General features: G+C 38.5%; 2 protein-coding genes across 4 annotated transcripts in view; one reads left to right on the forward strand and one right to left on the reverse strand.

Moving 5' to 3' along the window:
* MARCHF5 (membrane associated ring-CH-type finger 5) overlaps nucleotides 1-10,381 on the reverse strand; it is a 43,922-nt gene extending 33,541 nt beyond the window's left edge. Inside the window, exon 1 of the mRNA XM_033130844.1 lies at nucleotides 10,022-10,381. Within this exon, the coding sequence (XP_032986735.1) occupies nucleotides 10,022-10,056 (35 nt within the window). The 5' untranslated portion in view covers nucleotides 10,057-10,381. The remainder of the gene's footprint in view (nucleotides 1-10,021) is intronic.
* A 67-nt stretch (nucleotides 10,382-10,448) lies between these two features.
* CPEB3 (cytoplasmic polyadenylation element binding protein 3) overlaps nucleotides 10,449-13,859 on the forward strand; it is a 169,488-nt gene continuing 166,077 nt past the window's right edge. Inside the window, exon 1 of one of the 3 annotated variants that reach the window (XM_033130843.1) lies at nucleotides 10,449-10,622. The gene's annotated coding sequence lies outside the window, so the exon portion shown is untranslated. The remainder of the gene's footprint in view (nucleotides 10,623-13,859) is intronic. The other 2 variants (XM_033130840.1, XM_033130838.1) reach the window with 2 other exon arrangements.

Here is a 13,859-nt window from a genome sequence, read left to right on the forward strand (position 1 = left end):
CTTTTATAAGTGCACATAGTATTTTCTGCCAACTGCTTTGTTTCCTACTGACTGGAACTTGAGCAAAAAAGGCTTAAATAAACCTCATTTCCACTACAAGTACTTTGAATCTTGCAAGCTTTTCTATTTCTCACACAGGGCAAAATATGCTCTTGATTCTGCTATTGTATCAGGTCATTTCTTCAATAAACACAGTCAAATTTAAAACCAAACATTTTGAAATTAAAAATTTTTATTGATAATGACATAATATTTGCATTTCAGGGTCAATATAACAATTCTACTTTAAGTTATTACATATTTTCATATTATAATTTATGGGATAGCAATTTGAATACCTTAAAAGGTGAGAATAATTGGCTATTTTCCATTTCAAAGAACAAAGCCCCAAAACCTTTCAAAGTCCACATCCTAGAAAAGGTTGTTAACTTCTGACAAATGCTAATAATTTCTCGTCAACTCATTTCCCCGCCTAGTTCTTTTCAATCCCCAATATCTCAGAAAGCAGTGCTCAGTGTGATGCACAAACATCATCTGAGAACTTTCTAGAAATGTTAATTCTCAGGCCCCACTCTAGACCTACAGAATCAGAAACTCTGGAGGTGGGACCCGACACTATGTTTAAAATTTTATTTCTGATTTTTTAATTTTAAAATTATTTTTCTTTTTTTATTGTGGTAAAATACTTTTAACATAAATTTTACCATCTTAACCATTTTTAGGTGCACAGTTTCGTGGTATTCAACACATTCACACTGTTGTACAACCAATACTACTACCCATCCCCATAACTTTTTTCATTTTGTAAAACTGAAACTCTATACCTATTAAAAAACACCTTCTCATTCTCCCCCTCCCCCAGCCCGACAACCACCGTTATACTTTCTGTCCTTATGATTTTGACTACTCTTAAGTACCTCAGGTAGGTGGAACCATTTGGTATTTTTGTCTTTTTGTGACTGGCTTATTTCACTTAGCATCATATCCTCAAGGTTCATCCACTTTGTACCATACTACAAAATATCCTTCCTTTTAAGGCTGAATAAAATAGTGCATTGTATGTACATACTGCATTTTGCTTATCCATTCATCAGCGGATAGACACTTGGGTTGCTTCCATGTTTTAACTATTGCGAATAATGCTGCTATGAACACGGCTGTATAAATATCTCTTTGGCTATCTCCTTGCTTTCAATTCTTTTGGGTATATAGCCATAAGTGGAATTGTGGATCATATGGTAATTCTATTTTTAATTTTTTGAGGAACCACTGATATTATATTTTAATACGCCCTTTAGGTGATCATGTTACCTAAAGTTTGAGAACCCTTGCTCTAGCCATTCTTTCTTTTTTCCTTATTTCTTCCCTTTGTCTCCTCAACTCACCATAATGCAGAAATCAAATTTCATTTTACAATGTAAACATTTTAAAATTATCTTGTTTTTCATTTAAACAGTAAATAAAATGCTTCAGATCGTTTCTTCTAAGGAAAACAGCTAGCTAAGTTTGGGGAAATGATCATGCAAGTTCAGGATATTCTAAATGATTAAAGAACCTGGGCTTTGGAGCCAGATTGCCTGAGTTCAAATCCTTGCTCACCACTTACACATTTAATGACAGATTCTCTTCAGAGTTGTTGTAAGGCAGGGCTTCTCAATCTGGGACCCATGAAAAACACGAGGTTTTGTAAATTTGGGTGGAGAAAAATTACATCTTTATTTTTGCTGACCTCTAAATACAATTTAATTTTCCTACAATGATGAATGTAAGAAAATCATAGTAATATTAGTACAGCGATCAGAAATTAGTACAGTGACCAGAAATATTCACATTACTTTACAGCTGTGCAGATCCCCAAATAACGTTTAGTTCACTGCTAATGTGAAATTAGTTATCAGACCCACCAAGAGATCTTATATTGTTAAGTTCAAATTACTATGTCAGATTTTTAATATTTTGATAGCTGTATCTCAATATAGTTAGTTTCATTTCTGATCCTATGTATTTTGTTTTATTCTTTCAAAACATCCTGTGAAAGACCCCACTGGCTTAAAGAGAATGCCAAAGGTGTTCTCAGGATGGAATAGATTTCATATTAAGATCCTCTATTATTAAGGACTAAACAAGTGATCATGAAACTGCTTAAGAATTGCCTGACACATATATAACCATCAAATAAACATTAGCAATAATGGCACTGATAAGGATGAAGAGATGGTGTCAACTTTACATCTATGTCTAGATTTTATGGATGCATTTTCTTACCTAAATTAACATGTAAAGCAATTCTGCTTGGCACCCTGCTATTCAGTGGAAAAAGCCCTCGTTTCCTAACCATCCTCCAATTTTTCAATAGGCCACTACCACTGCTGAAGATATTTATTCAAATCCTCAATTAATTTTCTTCCACCTTTCTTGTCTTTCCAATAGCTTTTCTAAATACCTTCTCCTTGCTGACGTACCCACTCAGGATTTACTTCCACACCTTCCAACCAGCCAAGTTGGGGCACATTAGTTTACAAAGTACATAAAGGGAGATATGGGAATTACCATGATTGATTCAGTGATCAAAGAACAAATCACTATTATAATGTGAAGACAAGGAAACAGAACTAAACAAGACAAATCTAAGTAATATTACTTATTCCTTAAAATAAATGTATAGCCTTACTGTTATTGGTAATATCACTAATCTATGTAAAGCATACCCCTCTTTATAAAAGATCAGTCACTTAATTCTACATGATTTTAAAATTATAACTTTTTTCCAGTTATGTATCCTTCCTAGTGGTAAAATTCATAAACAGTTCAAGGAATACATGGCTAATTTGCCTTAAATCTAACATTATTCAAGATCTCCTAAATCAATTAGAGTACCTACTAAGTACATTCATTATTTGATGCCACAAGGAACAAATGTATGCATAAAAGGATCACAAAAAACCACCACATAAAACCTCATAAAAAGTGCCAAGATGTTAGAGACCGTATGCTATACTGAAATGTGATGACAACAGTACGAAACATAGGATGAAATAGCTGAGAAGGTTCAATAAAAAGGAGAGAACTACAGATGAGAATTCAAGTTGGACTGGGGAATGAAAAGAATAAGGGTATCGAAGAAAAACCAGCATAAACAAGTTTAAAGATGGAAATGAACATATGGTCACGACAATGAGAAGACCAAAGTGGTTGGAGCAGAAAGGTTTTAAGATAAAGATAGATATTAAAACAAACCAGTAGGGAAAAGGTGGATGACAAAGATAATTTCACTTTATAGGGTCCATTTGTGAGTCATCCACTGTTTGTTTATATGATTAACTACGTGAAAAAAACGGGAAGAAACTTATCAATAAAATAGTTTCTCATTGGAACATAAATTAAGCAAGATGGGTATGGTAATCTAACAAAGCAGCTGGCAGTAAAGTCTATGTATCTTTGCAGATGCAAATTGCAGGTGTTTATCTTGATTAGAAACATCTGGTAAATCGTAGGTCCCTGCCCTAGAGATCGCTTTGATGAAAACTGGAGTGTAACAGAATAGAAGAATCCCAGCAATAAGAGAGAGCAATGAAACAAGCTTTAAATTGTTGCTATTGTATTATATATGGTGCCTTAACAATGTATTTGCATGACTATTTTATGGTAAGAGAACAAGAACTCTTTAATTCAGAACATGCTTAGAGACCCGTAACTCTGGTTAATGCAAGGAAGGTCCCATTTAACGATGGAAAAAGATGCAGACTGCTTGCTTTGTCCCAGGATTAAAAGCATCATATGTCATGTATTCTGGAGTAGGAACTATACCAACAAGGCTAAAAGTCTGTTCACCCAAGTGGAATGGAAGTTAAAAGTAGTTGGATTCGTCAAAGAGATATAACCACAATCATGACAAATTACCAAAGGGCGAAGCTGAAGGGAAATACACAATGAAAGCAATCATTTATTGAGCATATAGTCGTGCCGTGACCCTTGTCTCTGATCTTCATCAACTCTGCAAGCATAATTATTTCCACCTTAAATAAATAAGGAAACAAAAGCCCAGGAAGGTAATCTGTCCATGCATGGCCTCACAGTTAAGTAGAGAGGCACTGATGCAACCGAGGCCTTGACTTATTCGGCTTTTTTCACTGCACCACGCTGACATGCACAGTATGTTTTGATAAAAATTTCCATTTCTCATTTCTTAGGCAACTACAGCCAATATACAAAATGATGTGTTTCATTTTTGCTAGGGTACTTTTAAGCAGCCATAAGCTTTCACCAGAGATCTAAACCCCTTCCAGTCTAACTCCAATGTGCCAAATAAATATTATCATCTTACCATCTTACAAATTGTGGCATGTAAATAGTTGGGAGGCATGTATATAAGCATGGCATCTAAAGAATTACTACATACGTGAGTCTGGATTAGAGGTCAAAATTATTTCTGCATGAAATGGTTAGAAAACCTTTCTTTATAAATGAGGCAGAACCTAAACTGGGTCTTGAAGAATGCGTAGAACTTTAAAAGACAAGATGCTTGAAAAGAACACTTTGCGTTCAGAGGGCAATGAGCAAATCAGTTTGGCCTGGGCAAAAGACATGTACTTATGTACTCATTCTTAAAGAGAAGCAACACTTTGAAAAGGTAGTTGGTACAAGCCATATATTCAGTGTCTTAAACATAATAGGAAACACAATAGATGTGATTATGGAGGGTCTGGAAAGCCAGGCTCCAGAATGTGAACTTAAACTTAATAAGCAATAAGAAAATACAGAAGGTTTTGAGCAAATGAGACGATTCTTAAATGGTGTTCTGTAGGATTATTCTAAGCACTGATATGTCATAAAGAATGAAAGGATACTGCGATTCAACAGTGTTTCTCCAATGCACTAGGCCCTTGTAAGGAATAGTTACTATTCTCAGTGAACTTCCAGTCGAATGTGCATGGTGGTGGTGGTGGCAGTGAAAGGTGAGTGTGGAAGGCTCCAAAACATGGAATAGGTGCACTAAAAAACTTACAATACAATGTGACATACTATAATGAATGCACAAAGGTTCTACAGAAACACAGGAAGGAGTAACTCATTCTGCCTGAAGGAGTTGTGCAATGCTTCACGATGATGTATGAGCTGAATTATAAAGATACGTGAGAGTTAGCCAGATATTAAAAGGGAGGAAGTCATCTAAAGCAAAAATAAGATGATGAAAGAGCAGGATATATTCAGAGAACAGTGAAGTGGAGTGCAGTGGTTAAGGTAGGTTGGGTTTGGATTGTATTAGTAGATCTGAACCCCTTCACTGGGGTCTTAAAAATTTAGATTTTATCTTATAGACTATAAAAATAGAGACTGGCAGGTTTTAAAGTATGGAAATGTTACGATTATAATTGTGCCTTGGCTAATTCTAGTACTACTTTGTAAGTCAAAGTGGAAGAGAAAAACTGGAGTTAGAGAAAGAATCCGCAATATTTGATAAGGAAATGGATTTGGAGGGAAAGAAGCAAAAAACAGAAAAAGATGGCTTTAAGTTTTATGACTGGTGAAAAATGGTCCTCTCAAAGACCACAAATTGGGAAGTCGAGGTAAGTAAAAGCCAGGGAAGTATCAGTAGTTTAGATAGGTTAAGATGCTAGTAATACTGTGTATAAACAAGTGGAAATGTCTACTGGGCAGCTAGAAATGAGACACTAAAATGTGCAGAGAGATCAGGAATAAAGACACATCTGGGAGTCACTCAACTCGAAGTGCAAGTGAGATAGGAAGTGGGTATACTTTTCAGAGGATAAGTGCTGAGGATTGACCCGTATTTAAGTGATTGAAGGGAGTAAAGGTAAGATGATATATAAGAGGGGGAAAAGCACAAAATAAATAGTATGTTATAATGGAACATAGTTCTAAGAAGTTAAGGGGTGGTAGTCATCAGTTTCATCTTCATTACATATATGTCAAGGACATTAGACCCAAGAAAAAAAAGCCATTAGGTTTGCCGAGTAAGAAAATTATTGGTGACCTTTAGTATATTTTTAGTAGAGCTGAGGACAAGAATGGAGAATGAAAGTCAAATTATAAGGAGATAATAAAGAGAAAATAAAAACTTAAATGTCAAACAGGGGAATGAATTTAAAAAGAGTGGTATGTGAAGATAATGGGTATTATATATTCTCTTTAATCATTATGTCACAGAGCCCAAAACAGTATTTAAAAAGCAAATACAGATTAAATTTTAGAAACAAAAAAACTATTATATAGTAGACTGGAAGAATATAAACCGGTTTATGATAGTGGAGTAGAGATGAGGAGACGATATAAGATGGGATAATAGTCAAAGGGGACTTTACATACAGAGGGAAGCAAATATAACTAATTGCTAATAGTTTTTAATTCCAGGTATTGCTCTGTAATTGTCAAAATGGGGTAGAGGTGATTGAGGAAAAGATGCCAATTGACATAGAGAATGAGAAACTGTTTTAATGTAAACTCAGATGGTTATATAAATCAGAAGATAATACGGCATGTCCCTAACCAGAATACTGTACATGCTCCAAAGTGACGTAGTTGACAACACCCTCACAGAGTGAAGATTCAAATGCACTTTGTACTGCAGGAGGGCAGCAAGGAGCAGATTATTTTCCTTGCTTCATCTGACTCTTCTGGGGACATTGGCTACATTCCCTGCCTACTCACCAGGTGCAAGTAAGTGATGCAAAACAACCTCAATGAATTCCTGAGTGTTTACTGTGACATAGAGTACACAAAAGTCAAGTTTCGGGAAGCATTTCTCAGCAGGCCCAGACTTCGAACCTGAGGGTCCATTCCTGCGGTTTGTTACATACTCTTTGTATTCGCTACACAATTAATTCTAATTTTGAGAAATACAAGAGAAAATGACAAAGTAGATGGTGACAGAGTAATATATAACAAATGTCTCCTTAAAAAAGTATGGCAATGAAGGAAAGAAAAACTGACTGCGGTTCAGAAAGCCTAATATAAACATTTCAGGGCAATGATTTGTGACCCCAAATCATTAATAACACTAGATTATTACCCACTACTCTCAAACAAATGTTTACCCACAGCAACTTAAAAGGCTCAAATAAACCAGTTGCTTATTTATAAAAATAAAGGCAAAATATCTACATATATGTACTTTTATTTACAAATACTGCAATAATAAAATTTATCAAGATAAATAATTGCTAAACTAAATTTACTCACAAAAGATAATTCGATTTCAGTTATAAATAAACTGCCATTGGTTTAAAAACTGAAAAATTACATGTTATAAACTGAACATACCATTCATGTCATATTTAAACATAATCATTTTATTTGACAGTTTATGGAACACAAACCTCACTAGAATTTAAGCTCCATCTGATAATTTTTGGTTATGTTCACTACCATATACCAAGGGCCTAGAATGGTACCATGCAGATGTAGGCACTCAATATTTATTACATAAATTCAATATATACAAATGTTTAATAATTAATTCACTATAAAAACACCTAACTTTTAACCTAGAAACCAAAGAACAATAAACGTGTTATATACATTTTCTTAGTCTTCTCAAGGATAAATCTGCATTGAAGAAATAAACATATGGACGGATTTTGGAGCTAAATTCTGTCCTTCAAAAACTTCCACCCAAAGACCAAGCTGGGGGGAAGCCGAATCCATGGCGAGAATTCCGGATGCGCCCTAATAGGCTGACATATTTCAGTCTGTTGGGCCTGTCAGTATTCCTCAAATGAACCCATCAAGTATCTTTGTGTTCAACTTGCATATAGGACCAGCCCAGATTAAGATGACAGTAAATATGAAGGAAATGAGGGAGGAGAATTGCCACACTGGTTTGTTTTACAAGAATATTAAGTATCTTCTGGGCGCTTAATGAATAACATTTTATTATAAAGTGCTTACATGTATTCTCATTTGACATAATCCTATGAAATAGGATATTCCCACTTTATGATATATAGCCTCAGAATTTAACTACAAAGTTGCGAAGCCAGTGAGTGGCAAAATGAGAACTTCAAGATTTCTGTCTCTAAATTAGCCCAAGCTTTATTCACTAAACTGTACTCTTATCATGAAATAATCGCTTAAGGTTTAAGGTAGTGGCTTTCAACATCAGAAACATCTGGAAAGCTTTTGAAACTAGAGATGCTCAGACCCCATCCTCTAGAAATTTGTGATCTAATTGGTCTCGGGCCAGGCATCCGTCCATATTTTAAAATGCTCCCCAGGTGATTCTAACGTGGAGCCAGGTTGCCAACTACCGACTTACATAATAAAGGTCTTTGAATGTCATCTTAAGAATCTACCTTGATGTATGTCAAAAAGGTACAAAAGGTGAGGGTAAGCCAGTATTACAGTCACCTGCTTCAATAAATGCAGCCAGAATTTCCAAGTTTCTGTTGAGAAGTTTTAAAGGCCTTACTAGCACTCCTTGGCTTTTTACTTTTATGGAAATCTCCAAAGAGCATATAAAAGCTTTTGGACACAAAAACTTTTCTAAACGTCACTTACTAAAAGTGTAAGCAGCAGGCCCTCAGAAGACAAAAATATTTAATTATTTAATTACAAAATACACTGCATCAGAAATAGGGTCTCATCTGATTGGAACTGGCTGGAGGTGGTCTCCTGTGGGCTTATTTTTAGTAGTCCTATGCAATTTGCCAGTACGCTAAATTGTAATGAAAGAAAAACCTGGTAAATTATCAGCCACCCCCCCCCCCAGACAACTGGCAAAAAGGCCAAAAAAGTCATGCATTGTTCATAAAACAAATATTTATCGATGACCTGCAGAGTACCAGGCTCTGTTCTAGGATTCAAGATAAATAATGAGTTAAGTTTCTGCATTCCAGGAGTTTGTAGACTACTTACATAAAAAAGGAGTAGTCAATATACTCTGACCTAAATGATGACCTCAAGGTCAGCTGGATTAATCACTGGGTCACCCCAACTGAAAAAAGTCAGCAACATAATTTCTATTTACATAGATGTCTCAAAATTCTAAGCTCCAAAGGGAATGTTTCACTCTGGGAGATGTACTCTTGGGTGATTTGTGTTCTGGATGTGGCAGATCCAAACAGAAGTTTAATTGGGTATAATCTCAATTAAGGGAGGCCTTTTATTTAAAACCTTACAGTTGGACCTTTACTCAGCATAAAGAGCTGTACCACTTGCTACAATCATATGCATTAGCCTGTAGCACTGGCTATGCCTGGAAGTTAAGACCTACGGGTAGGTAGGGGAAAATTGTGGTTAAAGGCTCCAAAAAATCATGGTAGAACCCATGGATTAGAATTTGAACAGCAGAGGGCAATGCAGCCAATTTCACAAAGAGTTTTACCGACTGTAGCCCCCCACCCAGGAATGGGCAATTGGCCCAGCATAAGATGAAACTGTCTCAGTGAACTCAACAAATCGTGAAATACGCTAAGTGTTCAGTGTTGAACTCATGTGGCTGTTTTCCATAACCTCTACTCTGGTCTGACCGTTAAAGCTCCCTGGCGGATACTCTTGACCTTACAGTATAGGGGTAGGGATGTGTTGGGGGCGAAGGATAGATGAAGTCAGCCTATCAGACTTTCCAAAAGAATGCTTATCCTTGGTTTTTGGAATCTTAAAATTGTAGGAGGATGATTCCCCTGAAAGATAGTCTGCTTCTTCTTGCCAGTGACATCGCTGACAAACGTTAACAACATAGTTTGGGGGGAGGGGAGGAAGAATAAGAAACAGAAAAAGAAACTAATTCTGTGGGTTAACACGAGTCCCTCTTATTTCAAAACGGCGTTCCAACAAAACTACACACCACTCCTTAACTTTCGCTGTAAGTCTCCACACCCAGGCCGCCGGCTCTGTCCTCCCCCACGTACGGACTCCAAACTTTCTGCCCCTCACCCGGCCCCCAGGCCGTGGAACTCCTCCCCGCACGCCCGGCTCCGCTTCTGAAGAGCCCCGAGGACGGGCGCGGACGGGGCCAGAGCGACTGTCCGCGGCTCGCGTGCTCCCCCAAAGCTGCCCGTACCTGTCCAGCATCTGCTGTAGGGCTTGGTCCGGCATTTTCCGCGGAGCCGGCGCACTCGCCTCCCCAGTGGACCCGGTCAGGGCCGGGCCCAGGGACAATAGCACTGAGAAACGGCGGAGTAGGCCTCAGTTCCGTGGCAGCCGCGAACCCGCCACCCAGTCTCTCGGGGCGGCTCCGAGAGCCCGGAGCCTGCAGTGCGCTGCCTGCGGGCGTCCGGAGGAGGCGGTGGGGAGCGAGGAGGAGGAGCCTGGGGCGGGGAGGCGACGATCGCGGCCCGGGTTCCTGCCCGTCGGCCCGGGGTTCCGGTCCATGGACCGCGGGCGCCGAGTTGCTGCCGGCGGAGGAGCTACCTCTGTGAGGTAAGAGTCACCGCCTCCCTGCGCGCCGGGGTCACGACGCAAGGCAGCTCAGAGCAGCCTGGGAGATGTAGTCCTCGGACGGTCTCCGCTAGAGGCTGCACAGCCGGTCCCGACCACCGCCGCCGCGCCGGTTGCCGCCCGGGCGGCGCCCTCCCGTTTCCTTCCTCCAGGGGGAAAGAGATCCTTCGGGCCGCTTTCCAGGAAGCAGCAGAATGTGCCGCTCCACTGTCAGTAGCAACAAGGTCAGCCCTCCCTACCTGTTTCTGTTCTCCTCAGCTCTTGTCCTCAGGTGGGACCGAGCCAGGAGAGGGGAGGGGGCTCAAGGGCCATTTCTGGTCGGGGACCCAACCCTGGCCTCGGCGTCGGTCCCCGTGGCGGGGGTAGGGGTGGCAGAAGCTCCTTGTGAAGCCCTCGGCGCTGGGGCCAGACTCTGCCGCGTCTGAGCTCATTTTGTGGAGTTACACAACCCCCGCAAGGGGTCGGATGCTCTAGTGCGAGAGGTTATTCCTGAGGGGGCCGGTGGGCAGGGACTGCGTGGACCCGCTGGTTCCCCCACCCCGAGTCCAACAGTGTGTGTTTGGGGGTGGGGAGTGGAGAGAAAGATTATTCTCTCCCTCTCTAGAAACCTTTTAAAATGTGCCTGGGCTTTCAAGGATCGCCGACAGTCTCCAAGTGGAACATGTTCGTGAATAAACAGCTCTTGCTTACTCAGCTGTGGGTTGTCAGGGGATGTTTGTTTCTCTCCCTGCTGGTCACTGTTAACCATTTCTAGTCGCCTTGACACCTCCAAGTAGGTGGATGTGGGTGTCGGGGTGGGGAGATCATAAGGGAAAAATCATAAATTACTGGTTGGGTTATTCCCTGACGTTCTGGGGACAGCTTTGGTAGGAGGAAAGAGCTGTTGGCTAAAACGATCGCGTCTTTTGGACGACCTGTGGCATTCTCTCGTGCTGTGATTGGTAGGACGTCTGGTAGTTTTCCCTTGATTAATTTCTAATTAATTCCCTAATTTCTGCTGTGAGGTATTTGATTATTTTAAATAAAAATGTGTGTTTTAAGCTTTTTAATGTAAAATTTTACAATCAGCTCTCAACTCTGTTTAAAGTTTGCTTCTTGAATGTATTTGAACTAGAGTATACATTGCGGGGGCGGGGGGACGGGGAGGGGACGGGGACACAAAATACCATGTGACCAGAAGTTTATTTGGCCTCCAATTTCTGAAAGATGCTTTTATAAAAGGTTCTGGGAATTTGCATGACGACTTATAATTAATACTTCATCTTTTACTCGTGAAATGAGAAACAGGCCCCCGCTAGGGGAGGGAATGAGTATTTATTTAATCTGTTTGATTTTTTAAATTCCTATTTATTGCTCCGCCTACTGCCTAAGCCTTCCCTTACTGTGCATTTATCTCTTAAGCAATTGTCAGCCACAAGGAGATGGATATATATATCCTGCCCCCAAAATAGAATTTGATCCTAGCATACTGATTAAATAGGCCAGTGCAAACTCCATTTAGTTTTATGATTGACACTAAAATGAGTTCTCACCTCATCTTAGAATTTCTATTTGAACCCAGAATTGGAAAGTAATATGACACAGTTCTGTTGATAGCAAAGCTGTGTGCAGGTTTACCTCACTATTAAAAAAAAGAAAAAGAAAAAGAAAAAAAGGATTTGATTTTAGCATTTGCATGAAAATTCTGTTTCCTGGCTATGTCAAAAACCTTTTGAAATAGAAAAAAAGAAAATACTGTTTTTCATCTTAAAAGTAATTAGCACCTGACCTAGTAATTTCACTCCTTGATATTTACCTAAGAGAAATAAAACATATGTCTACACAAACACTTGTATGCAGATATTCTAGCTGCATTATTCCTAGTAGCCCAAAAGTAGAAACAACCCAAATATCCATAAACTGATGAATGAATAAACCAAATACGGTACAGCCATACAATAAAATATTATTAGGTGATAAGGAATGAAATTCTGATACACTCTGCAACATGGATGAATTTTAAAAACATTATGAAAGGAGCCAGTCACAAAACCCACGTATTGTATGATTCCATTTGTATTAAATATTAAGACTAGACAAATTCAGAGACAGAAATTAGATTAGTGGTTGCTTAGGGCTGGAAGAGTTGGAGAGAAATGCAGAGAGACTGCCAGTGATACAAGGTTTCTTTTTGGGGTGGTGAAAATGTTTCAGAATTAGAGTGGTGATGGTTATACAACTTTGTGAATTATATCTCAATTTTAAAAATAATATAAAACAAAATTTGATTCTGGTGATGGTGGCATAGCTCTGTAAGTATACTGAAAGGAATTGAATTGTACACATAATATGAGTGAATTTTGTGGGTTGTCAATTATAGTTCTATAAAGCTGTTAAAAACCATAATTAGCTACACATAAAATGTCCATAAAGAAATCTAAAGAGAAACAGATAACTGATAATTTTTTATTATCAAACTTTAATTTTTCATATTTTTAATTAGTATGGGCAAACATCATGATTGATAAAACTCATGAAAGAAATTAATTCCTTGCATTTGAAATAGGTGACACGTGTACCCCGAATTTCAGTATTGTCTGTCAACTTTGTTTCCCTTGGCTCTTGCATTTTCAAATAAGACTCAGAATAATTGGAATTATAATTTACTCTCTAACTTTTAAGGAAAAATGTCTTAATTACTTAGCTCTTAGTCTGACAGAAAAAAGTTAAAATGCACTCCTGTGTTTTTCATGGGGCTAAAGGTTTATGGTAAATTATATTCAGCCAAGAGAGTAACAACATGACTATAGCCAAAAAAAAAAATTTTCCTCAGTGATATATTTTGAAATACAAATTAATCTACTGAAAATAAAGACTCTCCCAACTTTAGAGGACAAGAATAAGGATCGGCAATGTGGAGTTATCCCAAATAGTTATGGAATATACTAATAATTTGGTAATGGATTCAGAAATACCTGAGTATGGAACTTCTCTAAATGTGTCAGGAAATTTAAAATAGTATATTATGTTAATCAACTGTCACACTTGTTCTGAACTGTCTGCTAAAATGGGTCCTGGAGGTATTCCATAAAGCTAGTATAAAATATCCAGGTGCCCTCCGAGGAGAATTGTCAATTGCCAAATTTGGTGATAAACTGCAGGCTGAGCCCACATTGCAAGCCACAGAAGTTCTTCATGAATTCATTTGGCAGTTTCCAGAGGACTTATGATGTGCCTGGGTATTCCTGTAGCAAATTAAATTGTAACTACCCTTCAGGAACATACAAACTACCTAATAATGCTTATATTTAAAAAAATAAAACAGGCACTTACTTATGAAATACTATATACTGATACATGGCAGTGTATGATGAAGTGCCAAATGAATGGCATAGAAATACAAAGTGAAGTAGAAATTTAGAGGGGACTGTTAAGGGCTGGTACATTACAGAGAGCTTTGTGAAACGAAGGAAATTAAGGCT

Source organism: Rhinolophus ferrumequinum, chromosome 16, assembly GCF_004115265.2.
Source record: "Rhinolophus ferrumequinum isolate MPI-CBG mRhiFer1 chromosome 16, mRhiFer1_v1.p, whole genome shotgun sequence".
Classification (NCBI taxonomy): Eukaryota; Metazoa; Chordata; class Mammalia; order Chiroptera; family Rhinolophidae; genus Rhinolophus; species Rhinolophus ferrumequinum.